The following is a 25873-nucleotide window of genomic DNA, read 5'->3' on the forward strand; positions in this document are numbered from 1 at the left end:
TTTTGTTCTTAGATCAATGTTTAATATGAAGAATAACTCTTTCATACAAATTCGTTCTTGCATTATCCATAACCACACTGTTTCAGATTCACAAACAACCTTTCAATGAGGTATCAATGACAAAATAGTTGTGATCAAATTATTAAGAAATGAAAGTTTCATTCAATCCTACAATACAAATACGCTGATTTTTATTATTATTATTATTTAAGACACATTTTCTGGAACTGTATTCCTTTGACGCGATAAATGAAACATGTTAAGCAATGCACACACGCAAACTAAAGACATAATTAAAAATGTTAATGTCATTTTATTTATTTATTTTTTTTTTTTTTAAATATTTATAAACCACTTCGGTAAGTTTTGCACAAAATTGAATAGTAATACGTAAACCCACATCACCACTGGGCCAGCCGTTGAAAAAGATCGAATTAAGATGTTTCACATCAAAGGTTTCTTGTAAAAAGTCAATTGTTTGTAATTATGAAATAATAATAATGTCCTCACAGTTGAGATCCAAAGCACTCAAGTTCTAGCCCACGTTATCTTTCTCCTTAAGAAACAAAGCATCATTTGAAGACTACGGTATCCAACATAGCTCCTAAGCATTGAACAATATTGGAAGTCATTAGGACGTCCACTTTCTCTTCCAAATGCCTCTTCGGGTCCTGCTTACCAACGTTCTTGATCGCCAGCTGCTCGGGAGTCATTTTCTCTTCCTCTTCCAGAGCCTGCAACAGAAAACCATCAGTTGTCAGACGTAAAAGAAGTAAAATACCATTATAATGACATTTCGGGAATCTCCGAAATTAATTTGCTATACTGAATCAGAGCGCTGTAAATAAAGACCTGGCAACATAATTAATATAGACATGTTACTGAATGTCACTCGTCCAAAATGATTTCGCATATCTACCGTATAACTACTGTCTTCTTATAATCATATAATTTGATAATGATTTTGCAGGGTACTTTTAATACTGATATTATGTGTATAATCGGGAAATGTATATTTGAGGTAAATTTCATAGGAAAAGGACTATAAATACGAAAATTAGAATGAGCAAAACAAAATGTTGCTAAATGGACAAGGAAGTTTTATTTTCGTTTTATTGTTCTTATTTACTGCTCTTTTGACATGAAATTTACCACATACATGTCTTTGCCGATAATATATATACTAACATTATAAGAAATACCGGGCGAATTCGTTACCATACTATATTGTTACAACATATTTTGTAGACATGCGACAATAATTTTGGACATGAGTGTACATTAACAATCACATTACAGGCCTTTGATATAATCTACTGCGTTTTCTTGTAATTTCCCCCCCTAAGTCTGTGGTTGCTGTTGTATGACATTGCAGAGTTCATGCCAAAATTCCGGTATTAAATTACCTGAATTTCCATGGCTGATTAAGTAAAATTTCCCTCACCCTCGATACCGAAAATATTATCATGTATGGTTAAGTTTAGGAAAAATAATAACAATAACATTCTTAATCGACCTCCCTGATCCCCATAGCCATCCAACACTCCCTGATCTCCATACAGCGTAAGTTAACTTTTCTACTGTAAACATTTATTGTAAGTCAAACTTCCTGTATTTGGAATACAATAAAACTAGTACTAAACAATAATTATACATTAACGATAACTTCATTATCTTAGCATTTCGAATACTTAGAAACATAAAGAAGAAAATACTTATAATTTGGCCTCTCTCTCTGATTATCTATAATCAACAAACTTAAGTTTCTATTCTATACTATTTGATTTTTTAAGAATTTATTCAATTTGTTCTTTTTCTTTCAAACCTTGCAGTTCTAATACCTTACGGTGCTACTAAAGCTTCTTTATGTGTAAAGACAATTCTCTTTTTCGGCCTTTTTTCGTTCTGAACGTCTTGATTCTTGGTGTTCTTCATGTCTTCTTTAAGCGAGAAAAAAAAAAAAAAAAAAAACTTCTGAAAAATAGGAATTTTCTGACTTTCGACATATTTTGAAGTATTTCTTTAAATATCTCGAATTCATTTTAATTTCTCTGACTTTCAAGGCTAGTGTGAACCTTGCATTGTAACGGTTATTTTCGTTGAACTCGGCGACGGACCGTCCTACGGCGTAACAAGGACGCAATAACTGGAAACTTGGTGCCTCGAAGGTTTTTTTTTTTTTTTTTTTTTTTTTTTTTTTTTTTTTTTTTTTTTTTTACCGTGGAAACAGGTTAAAACGCATAGGCTCTTGTCTGCGAGTACAAGACCTGCCAATGCCACTTGACCAATAATCAGACCACAGTGCCTGGCATGTGAAACGAGCATCAGAATGTGCCAGAGTTTGATCCTAACTTCTACGGATACCTCCCTGACAGTTCATTAACTATCATATTGAAGGGAACCTCCTACTAGGTCCACCTATGCTGACTCCCCCCGGCGTGAACGGAACTCCTTGATTCATCGTGCTGCCTCTCAATATGGCATCGCAGCGTTGTCACTAGATTTCTACAATCTTCATCACACTGACGTGCACTTTTGGCATGAACCACATGAAGCTTTATTCAAGAATGCTATTCAAGTTTCCATAAACATGATTCAGAGTATCTTACTTTAACCACGCACAGTACCCAAACTATGCGTTTATCGATTGCTATTTACACTGTTCCACTATGCCCATTACTTTATCATGAATTTACAGACAAAAGATATGAAATGTATAAACTATGAAAGCATGTAAGTGTAGCAGCAAGAAGTGTAGTTACTCAGCGTTTATTCATCCATTCATTGTGCAACTGTTTGTTTTAATTAAATAATTCTTAGGAGAAAAGTCTACGTTACAATTAACATATACATAATTAAAACAAACCCTTAATAATTGCAAGTATTTTATAATATTCTCTCTACAGGGTTTCCTCTCCCCCCCCCAAAAAAAAAAAAATCCAGGACATTTCTACGACAAATCATCAATTTTCCAGGACTTCGACACAAGAAGGTATAACAGGATTGCAACTGTAGGTTCAAAACTCACAACAGTGAAGTAGCTTATGTAGTGAATATTAATGCTAGTACAGTATTACTACAGAATAATTAAATGCACAAAGCAGAGCGAGATTTTTTTTCCCTACCAACTTCCCTTATAGCCATCCGATCCACCCACATCCAACACACGTATTTTCATTGTTTCTACATGACATTTTAATTGTGCATCGAAGAAACAACAAAAACAGCATCCAAGAATGGGTTGTGGATGAAAGAAGAGAGAAGCTCTCCCAGCCAACCACCTTGTTGGGAGAAAGAAAGCCCACCCGCACATGCAGGATCATTATAAATTATTATTCAGTATAAAAACAGGAATAGCAAACAAAAAGAGCAATCAATTATAATCTTCATTATAATTATGAAAAATCTGATATTCAGTATTCCTGTATATTTCAAGGATAGAAGGACGAGTGGGAACCCTGTCTCTATCTTGGCTATGACTTAGTCCCTTATTTTTTGCATTGGAAGATGCGTAAAGGCTATTTAACTCATTAACTGCCGTGATCGCAAAATGAGGATCACGTACTTTAATCTGCCTAGTACCACCATTTGCCGGTTACATTGAAAAACATTATGTTAACGTTGTTCAATCAGATCTGCTGAAGAGAGTGAAATGAAAGTAATCATGTGCCTGCTGTGCGTTGAGCAAACTAATTGTTGAACTAATTTGTTCGGCTGAGTCAGCTAGTTGTCATAAAAGTGAGACGTGTGATATGATATGAAGACACAAACGACGTTACACACCAACGGTAATTATGATGATATTGAGTTTACCTTATTTTGTGTGTGTGTTTATTGAGTTTACCAGTTTGTCCACTACAAAGCCCAGTTGGCGGGAGCTGGGATCGAACCAGGGATTTCACGCGCCCGAAATAAGCGCTCTACCACTAAGCCACCGCAGCCTTATGATCGATGATGAAAAACATGTAGATCTTGCAGGACTTGCTGAAATTAATCGTGCAACACGGAGGAATGAACCTGTTTTGGTGATTCTTGCTGTGGGATTAACAGTGTTGTCGATGAGATGTTAAATTACACATAAATTGCTTTAAACAATCGTATCAAAAGTACAAATATGTGCTGTGAGCTTCATTTGGAGACTGAACGCCAATTTTTCTAAAGCCCCCTTCCGTTAGTCCAGTGGTTAGCGCATATGCCTTTGATGCACGTGTCCTAGGTTCGACTTCCAGTGAAACACAAAAAAATTAATATCATGATCATTCACTTACATTATTTATCAGTTTCTCTTAGCCTAAAGGGCATAATCGTGAGATGTTAAACTAAAAATATAACTTCATTTCACTTGAACTTTTCCTTTTTTAAAAAAAGGGGTGTCCTACGAATGAAAATTTGTTTTTTCTTACTGTTGCGGTGTAGCTTAATAAAAATAAAGTACAAAATTTGGCAGATAATGGGATAACTCAATAGTTCCTTTCAAATCACTATCCTGTTCGACCAATTCCGTAAATGTATGAGAAATATCTAAATAATTAAAATAAAGTAATAAGAAAAATATTTATATTACAAAACAAAATTAATTTCAACAAATTAAATGTAGACAAAAGGATGAAATTTTCATTCGTTATAGGGACATTCCATGTCAAATCAACAAGTCATCAGACTTGACCATCTCAGATTTTTGTAAAAATTGGTGTACAGCTTTATTACAGTGGGAGATGAAAAAAAAATCCCAAATATAATCTCTCCCCTTTGAAAGTGTCTCCATACAGGGTGTTCAAAAATGTCAAAAAAAAAAAAAAAAACTGATTTTTTCAGTTACAGTAATTATTAAAAATTGTCATAAAATGGTTAATGTATGCACTAGAGACGTGAAACAAACACCATTGGAAAGCTTTAAGATTGCTCTACAAGTTGTACTATATTGAAAAAACCTGTAAAATAAAAAATAACATTTCAAAAATTCAAATTAAGATTTGAATTTTGAATTTGGCATAGAAATGTCCCTCTGAATTTCTTCAAATTGTCCAGATTGTAGACTCATATGCGTACTAAAACACCAAAAAGTTGCATTTTGGGCCTCAATGGTATCCGATTCAAAATTCAACATACACCATGCATTACACGATATTGACCATGTGAATACCTGGGTTCAGATCGATAACCATTTGCCTGCAGTAATTTACCTGCAACATCAAAGGAATTTATATTCAATTTCATTTGTTTCTTGGTGTATTCATTTGAATTTACACAATTATTCACCTTTTGAGTTATTTAGAGGGGTATTACGTTTCCGAACAGTACTCAATACAAATCATTATTCTTGTTAGTTAGTATGAATGTTTCTAAATTTATATTGGCTACATTGATACATGTTATTTTCACTCCGTTGTTTCAGGATTTCTGTCAGATATGTGGAAGTGGATAACTGAAATAGGAAAAAAAATTTATTGACTAATTGTTTGTGCTGAGTGTGTGTGAAGTGATTATGAGCAGTGTCACTGTGTTTCATAACACATTTGATACAAATATTGTGAAAGGGAGGAAAATATATCCCTCCCTTTCATAATATGTTCTGCAATAGCAATCCTGAAACAAGGAAATGAAAATAACATATATCAATGTAGCCTATAGAAATTTAGAAACATCCATACTGACTAACAAGAATAATGACCTCTAACGGAGTAATGTTTGGAAACGTAATACCTTTCTAAATAACTCGAAAGGTGGATAATTGTGTAAATTCAAATGAATACATCAAGAAACAAATGAAGTTCAATATAAATTCCTTTAATGCTGCAGGTAAATTACTCCAGGCAAATGGTTATCGATCTGAAACCAGATATTCACATGGTCAATATCTTGCAATGTTTGGTTTATGTTGAATTTTGAATCGGATCCCATTGAGTGCCCAAAATGCAACTTTGTGGTGTTTTAGTACACATATGAGACTACAATCTGAACAATTTTGAACAAATTCAGAGGGGCATTTCTATGCCAAATTCAAATCTTAATTTGAATTTTTGAAGTGTTATTTTTTATTTTACAGGCTTTTTCAACATAGTACAACTTGTAGAGCAATCTTAAAGCTTTCCAATGGTGTTTGTTCCACGTCTCTAGTGCACATATTAACCACTTTATGACAATTTTTAATAATCACTGTAACTGAAAAAATGCCGTTTTTTGACATTTTTGAACACCCTGTATGGGGACACTTTCAGGATGAGAGAAATTGTAATATTTGGGATTTTTTCATCTCCCACTGTAATGAAGCCCAATTTTTACAAAAATCTAAGATCGTCAGGTCAGATTTTGCCATTTCATTTGTTGATTTCATATGGAATGTCCCTTGGAATAAAGTTCGAAATTCCTTTAAATCAAACATTTTAACCTCAAATGGTCCTCAATAACTAGGTGACAAATTCCCTTCTCAACATACATTTTCATGTCTTTTTGAATTTTCAATTCGTTTCTAATTTTGTGTTGACTTTAATGCTTATCAATGCAGGTGATTCGATAACAATAATGATTATTAATCGAGTATTAGTGAATCTTTACGAGAAATACAAGCTTTTTACAAAACATTAAGTAAGTAGCTTGAAGTCGAGCCTGAGACACCGCGCATCAAAGGCGCACACGGAAGCTACTAGATGAGCGGAAAGGGCTACAGCACACATCGTATTACTTAGAACAAGTTTTGGAGTTTCGGAAAAGAAAGTAATGAACGTCAACTTGTAGTAAACACGCATTCGATATCACTACGCAGTCGAAAGTGCAAAGTTCGAGCCAACTGACGAGTTAACAAGTATACACAATGCAGGACGTGCACAAGGTATTTACCTTCAAGATAATGTTTTGAAAAAACCTACATTTCTTTGTAATAAGTGTTTTCACAAACGTTCGGTTTATTTTATGCCTATCACGTCAAATACCACAGATTTATTAATAAAGAAACTATATTTAAGTACTTGAAAACCTAAAAAAGTGTTCATCTTGCTTACTTTATTATAATTCCTGGCCAGTTCAAGCATTTCTTGCACTGTCTGCTCATTCAACCGACGATTTTCCTCATAATCAGCTAATGAGAGACCATCCATCCAGGATTTCTTATGTAAATTAAGCAGCATCTTCTGTTCGAGTTCATTCTTTCTGTAGTTGATGCTAATGGAGTAGTAATGCCGATTCAAACCATGAATGAGAGCCTGCAATAATAAACAAAAAATGCCATATCACATTAAAAGAAATAACATCTATTTTGGTGAATAAATAGATTACTTACCGATGCTGTGCCTTCAAATATCTATTCTTGAAATATTTCAGAAGTTTACTGCTTCCTTCGTCAGCTGGACGTAGAAAAACAAAAGTAGGTATCGGTGAATTCACAGAACATAAGACATGACAAGTGTTTGCCAATTTTGTTGAGAGGTGTAATACAGAAGCAACAGTCTTAATGCCCTTCATTCTAGCTTGGAAACTGCTTTGCACTAATTAAAAATAACATTTGACCAAAGCAAATCAGTTTAATAAATACAGTGTAGCTCACTTTTAACGAACTCGGAAATAGCGAATTACGAACACAAATGAAATCTCCGCCACACTGCTCATTTAAAACATGGAAGAAATGGCCGCATATTACGAACATCATTTTTCGTAAACACCGCCTATAGAGAAGTTTTCAGAACGGGATCATGTTTTTTCTTCTGCTCGTGGATAAGTCAGGTACTGCAAAACTGGTTTTCATAGCTGCTGTTGCTATGCAAGCCAGATATGACTCATTTCTCCCTCTTCCACTCGGATGACAGCAGAAATCACCTCGGGTGAAGATATTTCCGGCAACGCAAGTACACCAGAGTTCAAGGTTGAGGTTAAAAATAAATCTGTTTTCACTGGAGCTCTTTCTGTTAGACGCAGAGTGAAAGTGCGGTGTGTTTTTCGGTAGATGTAAGGTAAGAACACGCCGCAAGTTACTTTTTTTAAGTCGTGTTTGTTAAGTTGTGTTGCGCTAGATTGAAAGATGGCAAACAAAAGGAAAGCCATATCTCTTCAGACAAAAGTGAAAATTGTAAACGAAGTTGAAAAGAGAAAATTAAAGAAAAATGAGATTGTCGAATATGTCGGTGCAGATGATGCGCTTGTAATGAAGATCCCGAAGTTGATAATTCAATTGTGGAAAGCGTGAGGAAGGATGCTACGAAGGAGGATGAAGCAGATTCCGATGATGAGGGAGAAGTAGAAAATGTGAAACAAGCGGTGAGTTTCAAAGAAGCGATCCAAAGTTTGGAAAACTTGCAACGCTACCTTTTCGAACACAGCAACACGGTGCTGGACAATGCATTTCTGGCATTTGAGGGTGTGGAAACGGCGGTGTTACGCACAGCGGCAGCAGACACGGTTCAGAACAAAATTACAGACTTCTTCAAGCGTCTTGAACAGGTAGGAAGAACTGCAATATGTACGATAGGCTAGATAACAACCCAATTAATAAAATTATCTTCAGATGTAATGCTATACTGCTCTATATTCTTCTTTAAACGTATCTGCTTGTTATTTAATCCTTTGTTCTTTTTTCCCGTAATTCGAAAAAATACATGAGTTTTTGTTTATAACGAAATTCGGATATAAAGAACTCAGTGTGTTGGTCCCTTGAAATTCGTTGTAAGTGGGCTGCACTGTAATAATATTGCAGTTTTAGCAATGTATCATTGCCGAAACTGTAACAATATTATTTATTAAAGTGATTTGATTTGGTCACTTAGTTTGAATATTCTGGCAATAATTCATACGACTCAACTTCAAGTACAGCGGGGGACACTTCTAAATGGTACACCTTAGCCGTAAACCTCCATATGGCTGTACCATTTAGAAGTGTCCCCCGCTGTACAATTAAATGGTTTTTCAGTAAATGTGTAAGTATGTAGCTAGTTTTCAGTGTTTTTAAATAATATACAAGGGTCATTGCAAAAGTCATGGCAACTATTTTTTTTCCCTCGAAAATGGTAACCAATAAAAAAAAATCTGAAATATTCAAATGGAAGGTTAGTTCATGTGTAAACATTATATGTAGGGGGATGGGTGAACACACACACCACCATAAAGATACAGTACAAGAAGGAAGACGAAACAAATTTTGCCGTTTCAAACTTGTTTTACTGTCAATTGCAACAGTATACAATAGTACAGGGCACCAATACGTACCTGTGACATGTTAAGAGTCCCTGCCATCTTGCGGATTCTTGGGGAGACTCCTGATGCCATGGAATGCACATAGTTTGTAATGTACTATTGTGTACTGTTGCAATTGACAGTAAAACACGTTTGAAATGACAAATTTTTTTTCGTCTTTTTTTCTCGTGCTATATCTTTATGGTGGTGTGTGTGTTCATCCATCTCCCTATAGGTAATGTTTACATATGAACTAACCTTTCATTTGCATATTTCAGAATTTTTTAATTCGTTACCATTTTCGAGAAAAAAAAATAGTTGCCATGATTTTTGCAATGATCCTCGTATACTTTTAAGAAACAGTGCCGGATTTTGCGGTGTTCTTTCTGATAATAACCGCTAGGCAGCTTATTAACTACGTTAAAAACCAGCATTTTCTGTTAGAGCCAGAATGTGAATTAAATCGACATCTACTTCTGAATGAAGATGGGAACTACGGGACTCGTGCAACATTACATGAGCAGATTTTGATGGCCAAGCAATGATGATTATTCTATTTTACTAAAAGATGAACCAGATACAAGTATTTCAATATTCTTACTAACATAAACCTAAACCTTTAATGCATCACGAAACATCTTGCATTCTAGTGTGGCCGATAAGTAGAATTCACAAAATTACATTTTTAATGCAGAGGTGAATATAAACTACGTGATACAGATAACATATTGTGATATAAGATCGTGTTCAAGTACAATGCTGTAGGCAATAACCCTACAAAAGATTATCAAAACGATTTGCATTCTATTGGATGCAAATTTCACATCTTTGCAACTCGGAAGTACAAGGTTTGTCAGATATTTTCAAGAGTGTAGGTGCGCAACGTAGTTCTCCTACCAGCAATTCAACATCATCTCTGTATCCACAGTCATATTGCCACCACGTTTGAACTACAAAAACACGCTGTTCTGTAGGGAGTTTTCTATTCATTGCTTTTCAATTAATAAAGTTCACCTCACAGTGTGTCTCATCGCTGATAGTGTAAACTGAATTACGCGAACTACGGCTCTAGTCAAGCGCAGCTATTGTGCTAGTCAAATCAGTCTAATAACAGCTAATACTAATTGATTTATAGGTCGAATGGTATATTCTGTATATTCGTTAACATATATATACACAGAGTAGCGCCGAGCCGACTGACACATTTCAAACTTGAATATTGCGCAAGCATAGGGACTTATATCGGTTGGCGAGGTGGGAACCGAAAGAGGAAAGAACACTACGTTATATGATCAGTCGTAATGGAGCATTTGAGCACAGAACATCGTATTACCTCAGTTCGTAGTTATTGCAAAACTAGGTCTGTGCCAGAAGTGCAATCTTTTTTTTTTACACGAAACTTTAATGTTGGTCGACATGGTACGGTTCCGTCTCGTACCATAGTGGCTTGGGTGAAGAAGGTTGAAGAGACTGATAGTGTGTTGGATGTAAAACATGAAGTTCCACGAGCAATGCGAACTCCTGAGAACGTGAAGAGATCAACAATAGTTTCCTTTAAACAAACGCTGCGCTTCTGATAACAAATACGAACACGGCGTTCTGTGCTCCATTGTGACTCTTCATATAACGTGGCGTTTTTTTTTTCTTTTTTGGTTCCCACCCCGCCAATCAATGTAAGTTATTACGCCTGCGCAATACTCAAGTTTGAAATTTTCAGTCGGCTCGGCGCCACCCAGTATATAGTAGGATTTAAAAGTGACTTTCACTTATAGTACACTCACGAACTTAAAGCCATAAAAAAAAATAATAATAATAAATAAATAAATAAATAAAAAATATTGCATACCTGAACTGAAGGTTTCTGCAAATGCCCAAGATTGGATGTCGTTTGCCTTGGCTCTTGTCCTAAAACCATCATATTGGGATTTATCAATCTAAAAGCGTCGATTACAACTTTACCTGCAAAGTAAATTAAATGGTTTCACAACATGAAAATGAAATCTTTAATCTAAAGTCGCACGAATGTGCCAGTTAGACTAAGGCAGATGGATGATTAATTATACCATAGGCATACAGACATGCTTGGTAACAATTATGAATTAGACTGGCTGGATATCCTTTATTTTTCTTGATCTTAATTTGCTTCTGTAATTCGAGTCACACGTATTTCTCTTTTCGATTTGTGCTTTGATTACTAATTTAGGAAACTGAACAAATAAAAGAATTTCTCCTTGTTAAGCCAGAAATTTATCAAATCTTTACGCATTTTTCACGTGATTATAATCCCCAATTAAAATCATTTGAAATGAAACTTAAAAAAAAAAAAAAAAAATTAACTGTAGTACTCATCCATTTGTATTCCTTAATGGAGAATAAACCATCCAATATTTCGGTTACATACACAATTAACCTTTAACGAAGATTAATGAAGTTTAATACACGTTGTTTATTGATATTTTCATATGCTTATTGTTTTAGTATAAGTGGACATTTCAAATCTATATACAAAATAACATTATTTTTTTGCGAGAACAATTTTCCGCTTCTATGTAAAGGATAATCCAAACAACTGGGTCCCCCTAAATTTATGATGTGTGTAGGATGCACTCCCATAAACTTTACCTATTAAAGTTATTCCTACTTTTCAGGCCACCACAGAAAATTATTATTTTCTGCCACTAATCTTGATGTAAGTTTTCGCCTCCTTAAAAACTATTTTATTTAACATTTAAGGCCATGCCCCTTCGGCAACAGGGAATAAATGATTAATAACAGTAAGTGAATGTGAAATTACATTTTTGTGTTTTTTCACTGAGAATCGAATCCGGGACCAAAAGCACACGCGTTAGCAACTAGACCAGTGGAGACAGCCTTAAACTCACTTGCTAATGGATAATCAGCCACGATTTTCTTCATGTAAAATCACTTCCTAGCAGTATTTTATGTAAAGAACCCTCCTCGCTCATCTAAAAATGAAATCTTTCAGTCTTAAATCCCACGGTTATGCCCTGTAGGCCACAGAAGACGGATGCTTAATGAAAGTCAATGATTATGAAAGGAATTGATGTAATGAGAATGTGAGAGGAAACGGGAGAACCCTGAGAAAAACCACGCACACGGTGTTTGTCCACCACAAACTTACATGACCTGCGACTGAACCAGAGATGAGCGCTTTACCATTGAAAAATGAAATGAGATCTTTTACGTTCCACGGTTATGCCGGTTAGGGTAAAGGAGACGGTGATGATGAGTAATGAATGAAATGGTGGAATGAAGAAAGTGGGAGGAAACGGGAGAACCCCGAGAAAACCCACGCACACGGTGTTTGTCCACCACTAAGTTCACTTGGCGGGGACTGGGATCTGCTTTACCATTGAATCACAGTGGGCCTTCATCGTTGTTCTTGTGGTTAGCACGAGTGCCTTTAAAGCACGTGGTCCCGTGTTCGATTCCCAGTGGTACTGCATTGACCGCATTACGGCAGTTCGGATTCTACCTTAAAATTATAGGTCCACACCTCAATAGCCACGGTACTTCAAAGAACAACAATATTTATGTAAAGAATACAATGAAAAATCTTGAAAAATTATTTCTACTTTGATGAAAAGAAAGTTGAAGTTTGCATTCATACCAGGAATAAAATTCACTTCAAGTTTCTGCATCTTTTAATACGTCTACATTGAAAGTGTTCGGAGATAATACGAATTTTACAGAAAGTGGATTACAGAACAGTACTGAGATGACATCTAAAACCTGTACGTGAGTGACCAGGATTCAGATCTTTTACAGATCATCCAGAGTTAAATTATAACATTATATTTTTCTGGTGCTGAAGAAAGAAAATAAAGGAAAAAAAAAACTTACATGTAAGTTTACTATGAACTTATTATTATTAGTTTTTATGATTCTTAAACGTATCGCAATCTCGTAACCACGAATGAAATCGAGGTATTATATTGGCTATTCATGATTCGAAATGGTCCCTCAAGCACTAAAATCCTTCACATGACAAATGCTTAAAATTTTCCTTTTCCTGAGATTTAATTTGTTGATTCGTGCCACAATACCTCAAAAAGTACACCTAACAACTTACTTCTGGAGGGTACTGGATGTATATTTAATACTTAAAAATAAGTAAACAAGTAATAATAATATATATATAAAAGAGTTCGTATCTTGCATTCTGTGGATGACAATAACAACATACGGTTTTTAGAACTTTCTCTGGTGGTCTTTACAATATTCTACCACTACTCTGCCCACTGAAATAAACACACAACCACCGGTACTTTCTACGTGATCCAGTATTAACATCCTTAACTTAAAATTAATTTTCACAAAATGTGGATTGAATTAACTTTCTACGGACGACCAGAATCTATGACCATGTTTCCAGTGGGCAGTACAGCAGTAAAACATTGAAAAACGGATCAGATAAATCCTCAGTGTGTTATATTTCTCATATCAAGGATACACAGTAAGAATATCTATTTATTTATTTTTTTAAATACAGCTTACACATACTGAATTCATTTACTCAAATATACGTACCTTTAACACTCTGTATTGGATCCACAACAACGGCTACAGCCCTTTCTGATAACGCTTCAAAACTCTGCTGCGTATTAATATCGACCCCCGACAACCAACAACCAAACCCTGGGTGAGAGTGGTACCAGCCTACAACCATCTCCGGTCGGCCGGTTTGTTTCAGCATGTCAAGCATTTTTGCCTGAAATACGGGATCTACTGCTTCTACGCTCACACCCTGCAAGGACAAGAAAACAAAAACATGCTAAAACATGCCAATCTAGATTATGGCACGAAGTAGTGTTCTGTGTAAAATTTGTATCATTTCGACGTTTAAAGCAAAGGATATAGTGTAAACATTTAGCAATGGAGCACTTTAATTGATTAAAGCCTTTGATAATAGAACATATAATTAAGAGGATCAAGAAACTGTTATCTTATATCTAAACATATCCTAGGTTTCTAGTTTATACGGTGGTTGATCAGAAAGTAAGGTCACTAAGCCTGCAGTGAATCGTATATATATTATTTCATACAGCCAATACAGCCAAAAGATAACACATACATTAGAATATTTTTCGACAGTCTTCATATCGGTTGAGACACTTGTATCGTGGGATGGGTTCGAAAATTGCCTCCTGGTAAAAATGCTGTCCTTGCGTGTTTAGCCACGTTATCACTAAGTATTTTACCTCCCCGTTTGAAGCAAAGTGACAGCCTCCTAGGTGCTTCCGAACGACATTCCCAGTTCTGCCATCAGACGCCGTAACGTGATTCTCCTGTTGTCCTGAATCAGCTCCTCCACACGAGCTTTGTTAAAATCTGTTGATACCGTGCTGGGTTGGCCACTGTGCTCCTCTATTAGCCGAAAACTTTCGACATCATTTTGCGACATGCTGACGAGACATTACAGTCTCTCCGTAAACCTCTTACCAGCTGCCGGTGAATTTCAGCCGCGGTCATATGTTTCATCCATAGAAATCGAATAACTGAGCGGACTTCTTCGCGAGACTAGTTTATCAAACGAATCGCCATTTGCGTTTACCTACAACTCATGCTGTAGGTGGCGGAAACTCTGCACAGTTGCCAACTCCATGTATTACAACTACCACACATTCCTCTACAACAGATGAAACTCAGAAATATCGGCCTTGTAACCTTAGTTTCTGATCCTCCCTCGTATATGATAACGGTTAGAGAACAACTTAATAACATCTTTTCTCAACTAATATTTTTTGATATTTGAAATCATTTACATATGTTTCCTTACCTTTTTAAATAGCTGTCATGTGATTTTTCGCGTCATTTAATTAGCTTTCATCTTGTAGATCGGAGATAGTTATTACTTAAACATCAAACCTGTTTTCACACCCAGAATCAAAGCCGAGATATTTTTTAAATAAGACATTACGTGAAATAAAACTATAAATTAACGAAATAATACTGATTAAACAATAATTTTATATTTAAAAAAAATACTGAGAAAGATAAAAAAAGTTTTCATTTTCCTCAGATTTCCTTGTGTGGTGTGGGGGGGGGGGGTCATGACTCACAGTTTAAAGATACATTTTTTATATATAGCGTAGCAGTAAATATTTCAATCCAACCTGTACAGCTTGCCAAATTCGCACCTGATTTTTTTTTTATTTTCATTCGCAAATTTACAATTTTATTTGCATACTCTTGTCATACGCAAAATTAGTAACATTAAAAATATTATTTTTTCCAAATAATATTTTGTCTTCAGAATATCTTGTTTTCTAATTCTTCTCTTCAGAAGACAAACTGTCGCATATCAACAAGAGAGTTCGTTAATCTTGACCTCTGCCTAACCATTTGTTCAACTCTTGGTGACTAAGATACACTCGTTCTCTCCATCTCCCTTCATATGGTTAAAATATTGGAAGACTCATAAGTATATATGTGGCCCCGCATAGCGTAGTCGCTAACGCTCTCGAATGAATGAGGTTTTCCTTATTCACACCAGGCAAATGCCGGGATGGCACCTAACTTATAGGTACCAGGCCGCTTCCTTCCTTCCCTTTCCCTGGATAGTGTGCACGCCAAGGAATGTTATCCCTCATATTGACAGGCTATATGGCCATAGATGACAAAAGCTCAGAAATCTAAATCCTAGTATTAATCATAAGTATATGTCTCCATGGCAATTATTACCACTATTATCTGTGTAGTATTGCAATTCTTAAAAAGGGGAAGAAGTCTGGGAGGAATCTTAGTCTGGAAAAAATAAGAATATTTTTTGATGAAATGTTTTCATTACTGGTATTCCCGTCAAAGAAAAAATAATAATATATCTACATTTCTTTTGCTTATATAGCTATATAATCAAGTAGGTACATATTTTGTATAATTATTGTAATACACAACATATGAAAATTATCTAGAGGGGTGACCACATACAAATACACGGACACACGCACGCGCAGCTATTAACATCTATTGATAACTCTGCCTGTTTCCTGTTTCGTGCTTCAACCATAGTCGATAGAAATCGGAGAAACACAAGAGTATTACTAATTCTTGGTTCCGAAGATATCTGAAAGAACTTTCTAGTTCGGCTCACTGCGTCACTAATCAGAATTAACTCAGATGCCGATTTTTTTTTTATTACATACTCCCGAAGGAGTTTCTTCTCAATACGCATTTCGATCCTTGAACTTTTGCGCTTACTTCTGGTGTGTGGGGTCCCTGGTTCTATCACCGCCACATAAGGTTGTGGTGGACAAAATAGGTCCGTGTTTTATCTCGGAATGTCTATGTCTCCTCCCACATTCCCATTCCACAAATTCTCCCATCATCACTCACTCGCCCTAATCAACGTTTCCCTTACCTTAGATGGCATAAACGTGGGAATTTCATTTCGATTCAGATGTATTATGAAGTCCAGCTACATTCTTTCTGTTACGTACAGAGTTAAAAACGAATCAATAAATTTTCCTTTTTTTTTTTTTTTTTAATTTGCGAGGTCGGAAGAAACAATCGCGGGCCGCTGTTTGGCTATCACTGCTCTAAAGTAGCGTACAAGTTAATTATTGGAGTCTCACTTACACTCAAATGGAAACTTGCTTTTGTTAACTGTATACTTACCGTACCAGTCTGCGGCATAGCAAACACATCGATTACTCTAACGGTATAGTCATCAACAAATTCTCCCAACATCAAACCCATGACTTCCATTGGAACACCTGCTCGACCATGTTTCAACATTTTTAGAAGAGCCAATGATGAGATATAAACTTGCTCTGCTGTATCTACTACAGGAGCATCCGATGGTGGAGCAGCCTGGCTTAGGCCTGGCATTCCACCTCCTAAACGCAGTAAACGATCCATACTTGGTTTTCTTCTCTTACACCTTCTCAGATTAAGATCATTCACACAGACAATTTCTGTAACAAACAAAAGTGATATATTTACTTTAGTTCACAATAGTTAGACGAAAAAAGGCTATTAATTGTAATTATGTTTAAAACTATCTTGGCCTAGAATACAGAATATTCACGAAGTCTCTAACCATTAACGTGATTCAATATACAAAAATGATACACAACTGATTAGATTACATGCGAGGGAAGGGGGAGAGTGCTTCCCCTGATGCGAGGGGGTACCATCCCAGGCTATAAGTTTATGGTGGATAATATCGTGTTCAAGGATTCTCTCGTTTCCTTCTACATTATCACTCTATTACTCACACTTGCCCACACAACATCTAAACTATTTACCTTATATTAAGTCTTGTCTTACCTTGTCATCGATGTCTATTGTTTCACTAGCTCCTCCAACTGTTTGAGTGTGTTTTGTTGTTAGTGAATACACACTTCGAGAGCAAATTTTCGTTAACTTGTTGATATTAAAAGAAATTCCAATATAAAGGTTAATTCTAGTGTTCATTCATTGATTTCTATTGTTTCTTCTCAATCTACTCAGATTTCTTCTTTAATCCCAAGTTCACAGGTACTTCGAGATGTGTGTGTTTTGCCTTGGTTGGTAGTGATCTATCTGATGGTATTAGTACTTTTCTGTGATGATTCATGATTTTAAAGCACTGTAATTGATTGGTGGCGTAATGTTGTTATCTGATGTGTGTATGTGTGCCGGGATGGTTGTGAGTTAGTCAGTCACAGGATACTATTAGCACACGGTTTTTGTTTTACTGTTTCAGGGTTCACACTAATCTGGTGAGCACGAATTCCCTGATTTTTCCACGTTTTCCAAGTCATGATTTACAAATTTCTAAGTCTATAGGTCTATATAATGTAAAGAAGTAATTATATTTTTCCGAACTACACGATCTCTCATCTACTATGCGTGTACATGTATATAGTGTATGTGTGTAGATACGGAAGTTTTGCAAAACTTTTCTTTTCTTTTTTAAAGTTTTCGTGAAATATTCCCTATCAAATAGCAGAGTAAACAAAAAGAGAAATGGATTGTAAAAATTAAAAAAATCCGTACTTAAAATTCTCTGACTTTTCCAAGACTTTTTACAAGATGAATTCACTAACTCATCCAAGTTTTCCAGGCCGATGGGAACCCTGTATTTATCGGACGTCGATATTATAATTTATGTGAGTCATATTTTTATATTTTTATTGTTCTCGGATGGGATTTAGAATCTCCCCGAACTCGATTCATGGCTCCAGAACCGAGTACCTTGTCTTTGTCTAAATTATGATAAAGATAGAAAAGAACGAGCCCTGCGGAGCTTCTAACCCCTTCGATCGCTGAGCTATATTTAGTGAAGTAACACTACAGAATATACATATGCAAGATTGGGGGAGAAACTAAAAGCTACCCGTTGTTTTATTTGTAATGTGCCTGGGTTAAAACTGGATATATGGATATTAAAATAGTGCTGTTTTAGACCTAATTGTATTTTTGGAGGGTGATGAGTAAAAATGAAAGTAGAAATGGTCACAACCTTTTGTATTGTGCTACTTGGAATTAGTTCGTTTCCTTTTTACAGATTTTTTTCGGATTAAGTGCCGGAGAGCAGGTTCTGAAATATGTAAAATACGTACAGTTTACAGGAAAAGAAATGGTGAATCGGTTATTTTTGGTACTATATTAAGTGGAGGCATGCTGGCGTCCGACATTGTAATGACGCAATCAGCTGAAAGATAGCAGTTCCATGTCACATTTTGATTTTCAGTTTTATAACAACGTCTCTTGGTGAGGAACTGTAGTTATTACATATTGTGAAGCACGAATTATTCAAATTCAGCAGAAAATGTGATAAATGTACGACGACCATAAAAATAAAGAAAGGTTGAGAATTGCCTATTTAAATGTGAATATCGTAGAGATGATGTGAATATAACTACAGTTAATAATTATGAAAGAAATGGAACATCGTGTTGATGCTTAAAAAATGTTATTTACCAAAGTACTTATTCAGGTCCTCTACCACGATGTACAGGTAAGTAATCGCAGTGTATGTTAAGAAAGCAGAACCGAACGTAACGCAGTGTTTTCAGAGAAATTCTCGTTTTCGTGCATACCCACCATCGTTAACGTGCCTGTTCCCGCTCGGGACTCTACGTTACACATCTGCCGTGATTCCGTTAGATATTATTCATTCTTTTTAGTTCAATCTAGAACAGATTGGTATGCGGTTTTTACACGTTTTTATGGCGTGATTCCGGACTCAGTATTTACACACACAACGGTGAAATCATAAACTGAATATATAGTGAGGAATTTTTGAAAAACAATTTCTAAGACGGAAGTGACAAAATTTTATTGATTTAAAGCATAAAAGTACTACATCTACTAGTAGCAGAGAGGAGAAAGGTTCTAGAACACAGGTCCCCCATATAGGTTAGTAGCTAGGTTGGTTCCTTTTTGTACCAAAATTTTAATATTTAATTCACATAGTACTGCCAAGCGAGCGTCAATGAGTGAAGGTGGGTTAGAGCCCCGCAGGGTACGTTGTTTTCTGTTTTTATTACAGCTAAATTGGACGGGGAATCTGTGTTCTAGAACCTTGCCGCAGAGAGGCCTTCCTTTTCTACTTTTAATTTTGTAGATGTCAGAAATATAATTAAACCATTATAGTTTTACTATCCAGAAATGCTCTTTAACTTATGGGATACCAACTAACGACCTTTACCCTTAATAAGAGATGCAAGGGCTCGGAAAAAAACGGATTTTTTGGAAAAAATCTCGGTTTCTTCTGCTTCGCTCTTTTGCCTGGGAAATTTTGGGCTTTTTTCAAAATTGTGCATTACATTGATAAAACAAACTTTGTTTCGCTTCTCTACACCACAAAAAATTATTTAATTAGTGGTTAATGTAAGTAATAATATAAAACCTAAAATATAGCATGAATTTCGAAAAGATTCTTTTTAAAATTCTTAACATGTTTACATTATGAATTCCTAAGGATTAACCAATAGATGTAATAATTTTATAACCTCTTATACACAAAAGAAAGTACTTTTTATTTTTATAAAAATGATACACAAGTAACTAGCAAAATTGTATGTAGTATTTTTACTTCAAAATATCACACACCCTCTTTTTAGAAACAAAATAAAATAAAACATGAGAGAAATACATTTATATGATAATCTTAAAGGTTGCACATCAAGAGCTTGGTTTCGAGTGGTACTGCACATTCTTGAAACTTTTAAGTTTTAACTTTCATATACATTGTATGAATATTTCGAACAAATTTCTCATTCATTGAACACATATGTAATAATCTGTTACCACCTATTAGGTGCTTCGGATCTGCAAAATCGGCAAAAATCCGAATTCTATAATGCATTGACTGTTCCTTAAGCTTGTTTAGAATTGGGCAAGTACCGAAATTTCTGTTCATAGATCATATGCGTAATAGACCGTTCATCTGATCGTGTGGTTTCCTAGGCTTATAACCACCATCACGGTTTACCCAGTCCTGAAGGTTTCTGAATTTTTAACGACAGGAATTAAAAAATTTTTTTGTTAAAAAAAAAAAAAAAAAAACTATGGAATACATTTAAGAAGAGTGAAAAGAATCATACACTGTTTCAATTCACAAGAAAGGAGACAAAACTTATTGTAATAATTAACGAGGCATTTCTCTTAACATTATATTAACAAGCTTGATTCCACACGCAGATGAAATTATTGGAGATTATTAGTGTGGATTTAGGGAAATGGATCAACTATCAACCAGATATTTACTATTCGATAAATACTCGAAAAGAAATGGGAATATATTACCCAGTACATCAGCTGCTTATTGATTTTAAAAAGGTTTACGACTCGGATAGGAGGGAAATATTGTACAATTCTTACAGAATTCGGAATATCGAAAAAGCTAGTTAGATTAATTGTGTTAAAATGAATCCCAGAGTAAAGTCCGAGTAGAAAAATTCTTGTCCATGAGCTTCAACGTCGAGAATGGTCTGAAACAAGGAGATGCGTTATCGCCATTATTGTTCAGCATTGTTCCGGAGTACCCTATAAGGAAAATTAAAGATAGCAACCAGGGCCTAGAGCTGAATGGTATTCACCAGGTTATGTAGTATGCTTATGATGTAAATTTAATAGTGGATGATAGGCGTACAATAGAAAGAAATGCATAGGCCTTACTAAACGCTTGCAGCGACATTGGTTTAGAAGTAAATGCAGAGAAAACTAAATACATGGAAGTTCACCGGAATCGTAATACAACAAATTGTGGATGCGTTAAAGTATCAAATAATACTTTCGACAAAGTGGATACTTTCAAATATCTAGGATCAATATTACCAGACCAAAATCATATCCCCAAAGAAATTAAATGTCGACTGAAATCAGGAAATTTGTGTTATTATTCAGTTCAAAATATTTTGTCGTCGTGAATTTTGTCGAGGAATTTAAAGCTTAAAATATATAAAAACAATAATCATGCCTGTTGTTCTGTATGGTTGTGAAACATGGTCGTTTGCGATGAGGGAAGAACGCAGAGTGAAAGTATTTGAAAATAAAATCCTGAGACGAATATTCGGACACAAGAGGATCGGGAATGGGGGAAACTTCATAATGAAGAACTGCATAATTTATACCGTTTACTAAACATTGTTACGGTCATCAAGTCTAGGAGACTCAGGTGGGCAGGTCATGCAGCCTGAATGGAAGAAGGTAGGAACGCTTTCGAAGTTTTAACTGGAAATCCAATCGGAAAATGCCCATTAGGAAAACTAGGGGCAGATGGGAGGACAATATTAAGATGGATCTCGCAGAAATAGAAATACAAAGTAAAAACTGGATCCAGTCGGCTAAGGATAGAAGTCAGTGGAGAGATTTTGTGAACGCGGCATTGAACCTTCGGATTCCGTAAGCCATAGAGAGAGAGAACATATTTAAGTTAAGCACAACTGCACAACAACCATGAGTGAGTGGTTAGTTTTTGCACTTCTATGGGAAGTTCGGGATTCAATCCCGAATTCAAGCATTTTGACAAAAGTTTTTCTTAATTCCATCTGTGAATGTAGAGATAGTGCGTATACAGTGAATCCTGGCCGAGTTCCTTTATTGTTTTTAAATCGTTGTTATTACTAATTACCAGCAGTAACGGATTTGCGAAGGGGGTTAGGATGGGGATGTCTTACAGATTGAAGCCTGTATTCCAAAATTATGGAATTCCTAAACCAATCTAAATATTTGTTATGCCTTTACTCATAAACTTTAAGCTCTCTTCCAATAAAAATTAGGTATTTTTAGAAAAGCTAAACATTAACATTAACATATGGAAAAACCTCCAAAAATACTTTTCTAAATCCGCCACTGCTTATCAGTATAAAATGGTCTTCAAGGTTGTATCCGGAAGATTATTGCTGAATACAAACAAAACGAAATATCAGTTATGCCTATCAGGGTTGGCTGGTTTAAACCAAAAAACAAAATATGTTCGTAAAAGTTTAAGTGTTTGTAAAATCTTGATGAACACACATTTGTGGATTATCACGTTTCACTCCCGTATATTATTCGTATTATACTCAGACCTAAATTCCCCATTCATTACTCAAAAAGATTATACATACAAAAGCAACTTTTTTTTTATAAGTTTATAAATGTTTATTTTGGGATTTTTTGTAGTTGTTATTATTGTTATGTAATTGCAATAGAAGAAAAATTCTAAATATTGATTCGTTTCAATGTTTACTATTGATAAAATACATCGAAAATGCCGTACTTTTGTATGTGTGTGTGTGTGTGGGGGGGGGGTCATACAGACCCCACGAGAGGCATTTAGTGAAATAAGTATCTTTGGTATCTATTTATGTATAAATGAGTCTGAGCCAAAGTGGACTCAAATAATTCGTATCTTTATTCACTTTTCTTATCGATATGCAGATTAAGTCGGTGTATTTCTTTAATTTGGACCAATAAAAGTCGTTGTTAACTAACTTGAACTAAATTAGTTCTTCTGTACTCTCCGTAGTACTTTGAAATTGTTCATATGTAATTCTGTAATGGTTTCACTTGTGCAACTGTTTAAATTTTTGTCCTCCTGAAATGACTCTTAACAGTTATATTAAGAAGCATGTAAAGATTAGTACAACTTTTTTTTTTTTTTTTTTTTTTTTTTTTTATTTTTATTTTTAAATCAGGATTCCTTCGTGAGTGAGTCGGCAGACGCATCGCATTTGTGGCTAATTAGTCCTGGTTCCGAGTTCAAATGGAGGACAATTTCTCTCGGATGCAACTCGAGAAGCGGTTTTTATTCCGCTTTAAGCTTATGTGACCCCTTCCAGCATAACCCGGTTGTTGCATAATAACATCAAGGCGAAACAAACTTATTTCTGTCCATATATGACATGAATATATAGAGCAAATTATTTAAACCATAAAAACCTGGTTTAAACAAAAAAAAAAACGTTTTTTTTTTTTGTTTTTTTTTAAAAATAAAAACCATGGTTTTTGCCAACCCTGATGCCTATACTCATAAACTTCAAGTTCCTCTCAAATAAAAATTAGGAAATTTTAGAAAAACCGAACATTAAGCAGAGAAACACCTCCCAAAATACTTTTCTGAATCCGCTACTGATTATTTCTATAAAACTGGGCTTAAGTTTAGAGTTGCCCCTCCAGTCTGAAGGTGCCCTTGTACTTTGCAACATACAAAAAAACAATGATTAAAGTATTAAAAATTGTTACATTTCACGTAACTTCAGTACTCCGTTGGCTTCAGAAAAATTTAAAAGGTTTTCTTTATTATTTTTGCGCATCCGTTACACCTGTTCGCCATATTTTACAACTACTATGCTGCTGAAACCTTCCGCGAATGCTTCCGCATCCGGCAAATAGTACTAACTTCCACATATCTTTTCTCGTATTAAACATAACTCTCCTGCCGAACTTACATTCCTAAACATCAAATAAAAACTTCAAATTATCATTTCTTACCTCATTTCTCCTGTAAATTTTCCTGATTTTTATAAAAAGCGGAGGGGTAACTCTAAACTTAACCCTAAAACTGTATTCACGGTTGTATCCGGAAGATTATTGCTAAATCATTGCACAGCTACAGTATTACAAAATTGTGGAAGTACGCTCTGACGGATATATTGAACAACGTAAGTTTAAGAAGAAGCTAGAGTAAGCCTACTAATCTCTAAGAAATGAAACACGGATGACTAAAAAAGAAATGACGTAGAGAAGAAAAAAATGTCGGTAACTCAGAAGTTAAATATCCTCTACAATTGCTCTCAAATACTACGTACTGTATGTTTACTTTAATTCATAAAACATGTGCTCCATTCATGATGATGATGAATTCCAGAGCGAAATAAGGTAGTTAGGTCATGAAATCTTATTTAACTTTAGAGTATACTATAAGAAAGCTATTCAAATAGAAAAATCATGAAAATGAAAAAAGCCAACATTTCCAAAATTCTCGTTTTTTCCCCAAAAAAGCCGGCTTTTCATGTGCAAAAAACCATCGATTCAAAAAAGCCGGCTTTTTTGCATCTCTACCCTTAACTTCTTCCATATTACTATTTTTCTACTGAAGTAACAAGACAGACTGTAGACTGATCATTTACTTGGAGATATTCATCAGTAAATGTAGTAGGCTTATGTTAATACGGGTTATGTTTAGCAGAAAGGGTCAAGAAGCACGTATGAAAAACAAGAAATAGATTATACAAGTACTTAAACCTAACATAACATAACCAAATTAGTCTAATCTAATCTAACCTAACCTAAACTAAACTAGCCTAAGCTAATATTAGTAGAAATAGGCAAAATTATATATTTTTTTGGAAAATTACACTGGACCCTTATACTAACATAATGTAACATGTGCACAGAAATTACAGAAATTGTTGCATTTTTTTTAGAAACAACTGCTGGACCCCTTCTACTAAACATTAAACCAAAATACAATTAGTCATCGTTTTCTTGGCAGCCGTGAAAGTGCAATTTTTAACTGTAGCATGTCATCGTACTCTCATATTTCATTTAATACAACAACGGAATGTATGTATTTACACATATTTTTCTCTATAGCATTCTTAACTTTAAATCAGTCACATTTTTATACCGGGGAAAATAATTTTCACAACCAATTTAGGGACAACGTCATTTCTGAAAACACGCAACACATATATTTTACTCACAACACATAATACTGCATCTACATAATTTTAAATACTATAACGCTGATTAATATTATGACACTTACATAGTATCTCAATTGAAGGAAAATAATTAAATTCACCAAACTTTAAAATTTTACTATATGTACCAAACTCAGCAAACTTCCTGTGAACTCACTGACTTCAGAATGATGACAATGGAACATCGATTAACAGGCAATGCTACCAGGCTTAGTGTATGATTTACCACATAACTTTGATTCATGAACGATCCAAGAAGATTCATGAACGATCTAAGAATAACATATAAATATGGATATGTTGCATATTTTCTTTGGACTCATACCACATTTTTTGTAAATAGCAAACGAATATCACTTTTATTTAATTCTTTAATGAGATATTAGATATTTGGTACAAGCTATATATATTGTGTTAATGAACTATACGACAATCTGTTAGAGGTGATTTCTCACATCAAAATAAAAGAAAAAGTACATATGGACATATGGCGAAAAGTGCATAGTTTCAGAGCTAGGGCTCTCTAGAAGCGCGAAAAAACTAAACTTCAATAAGCCCTATTTTGAATT

General features: G+C 35.0%; 1 protein-coding gene across 1 annotated transcript; it reads right to left on the bottom strand.

Annotated features, from left to right (window-relative positions):
- Rpn11 (regulatory particle non-ATPase 11) lies at window positions 1-25522 on the bottom strand. Its single transcript, XM_081755981.1, has 6 exons — window positions 25370-25522; window positions 16798-17096; window positions 13711-13927; window positions 11006-11118; window positions 6999-7199; window positions 1-734 (listed from the first exon to the last, which is right to left on the bottom strand). Exons 2-6 carry the CDS (start codon window positions 17038-17040, stop codon window positions 573-575), a joined length of 936 nt encoding a protein of 311 aa, XP_081612107.1. The 5' UTR covers window positions 17041-17096; window positions 25370-25522; the 3' UTR covers window positions 1-572.
- Between the last annotated feature and the right edge of the window lie 351 nt (window positions 25523-25873).

This window comes from Thermobia domestica, chromosome 4 (genome assembly GCF_964235325.1).
Source record: "Thermobia domestica chromosome 4, izTheDome1.hap1.1, whole genome shotgun sequence".
Lineage (NCBI taxonomy): Eukaryota > Metazoa > Arthropoda > Insecta > Zygentoma > Lepismatidae > Thermobia > Thermobia domestica.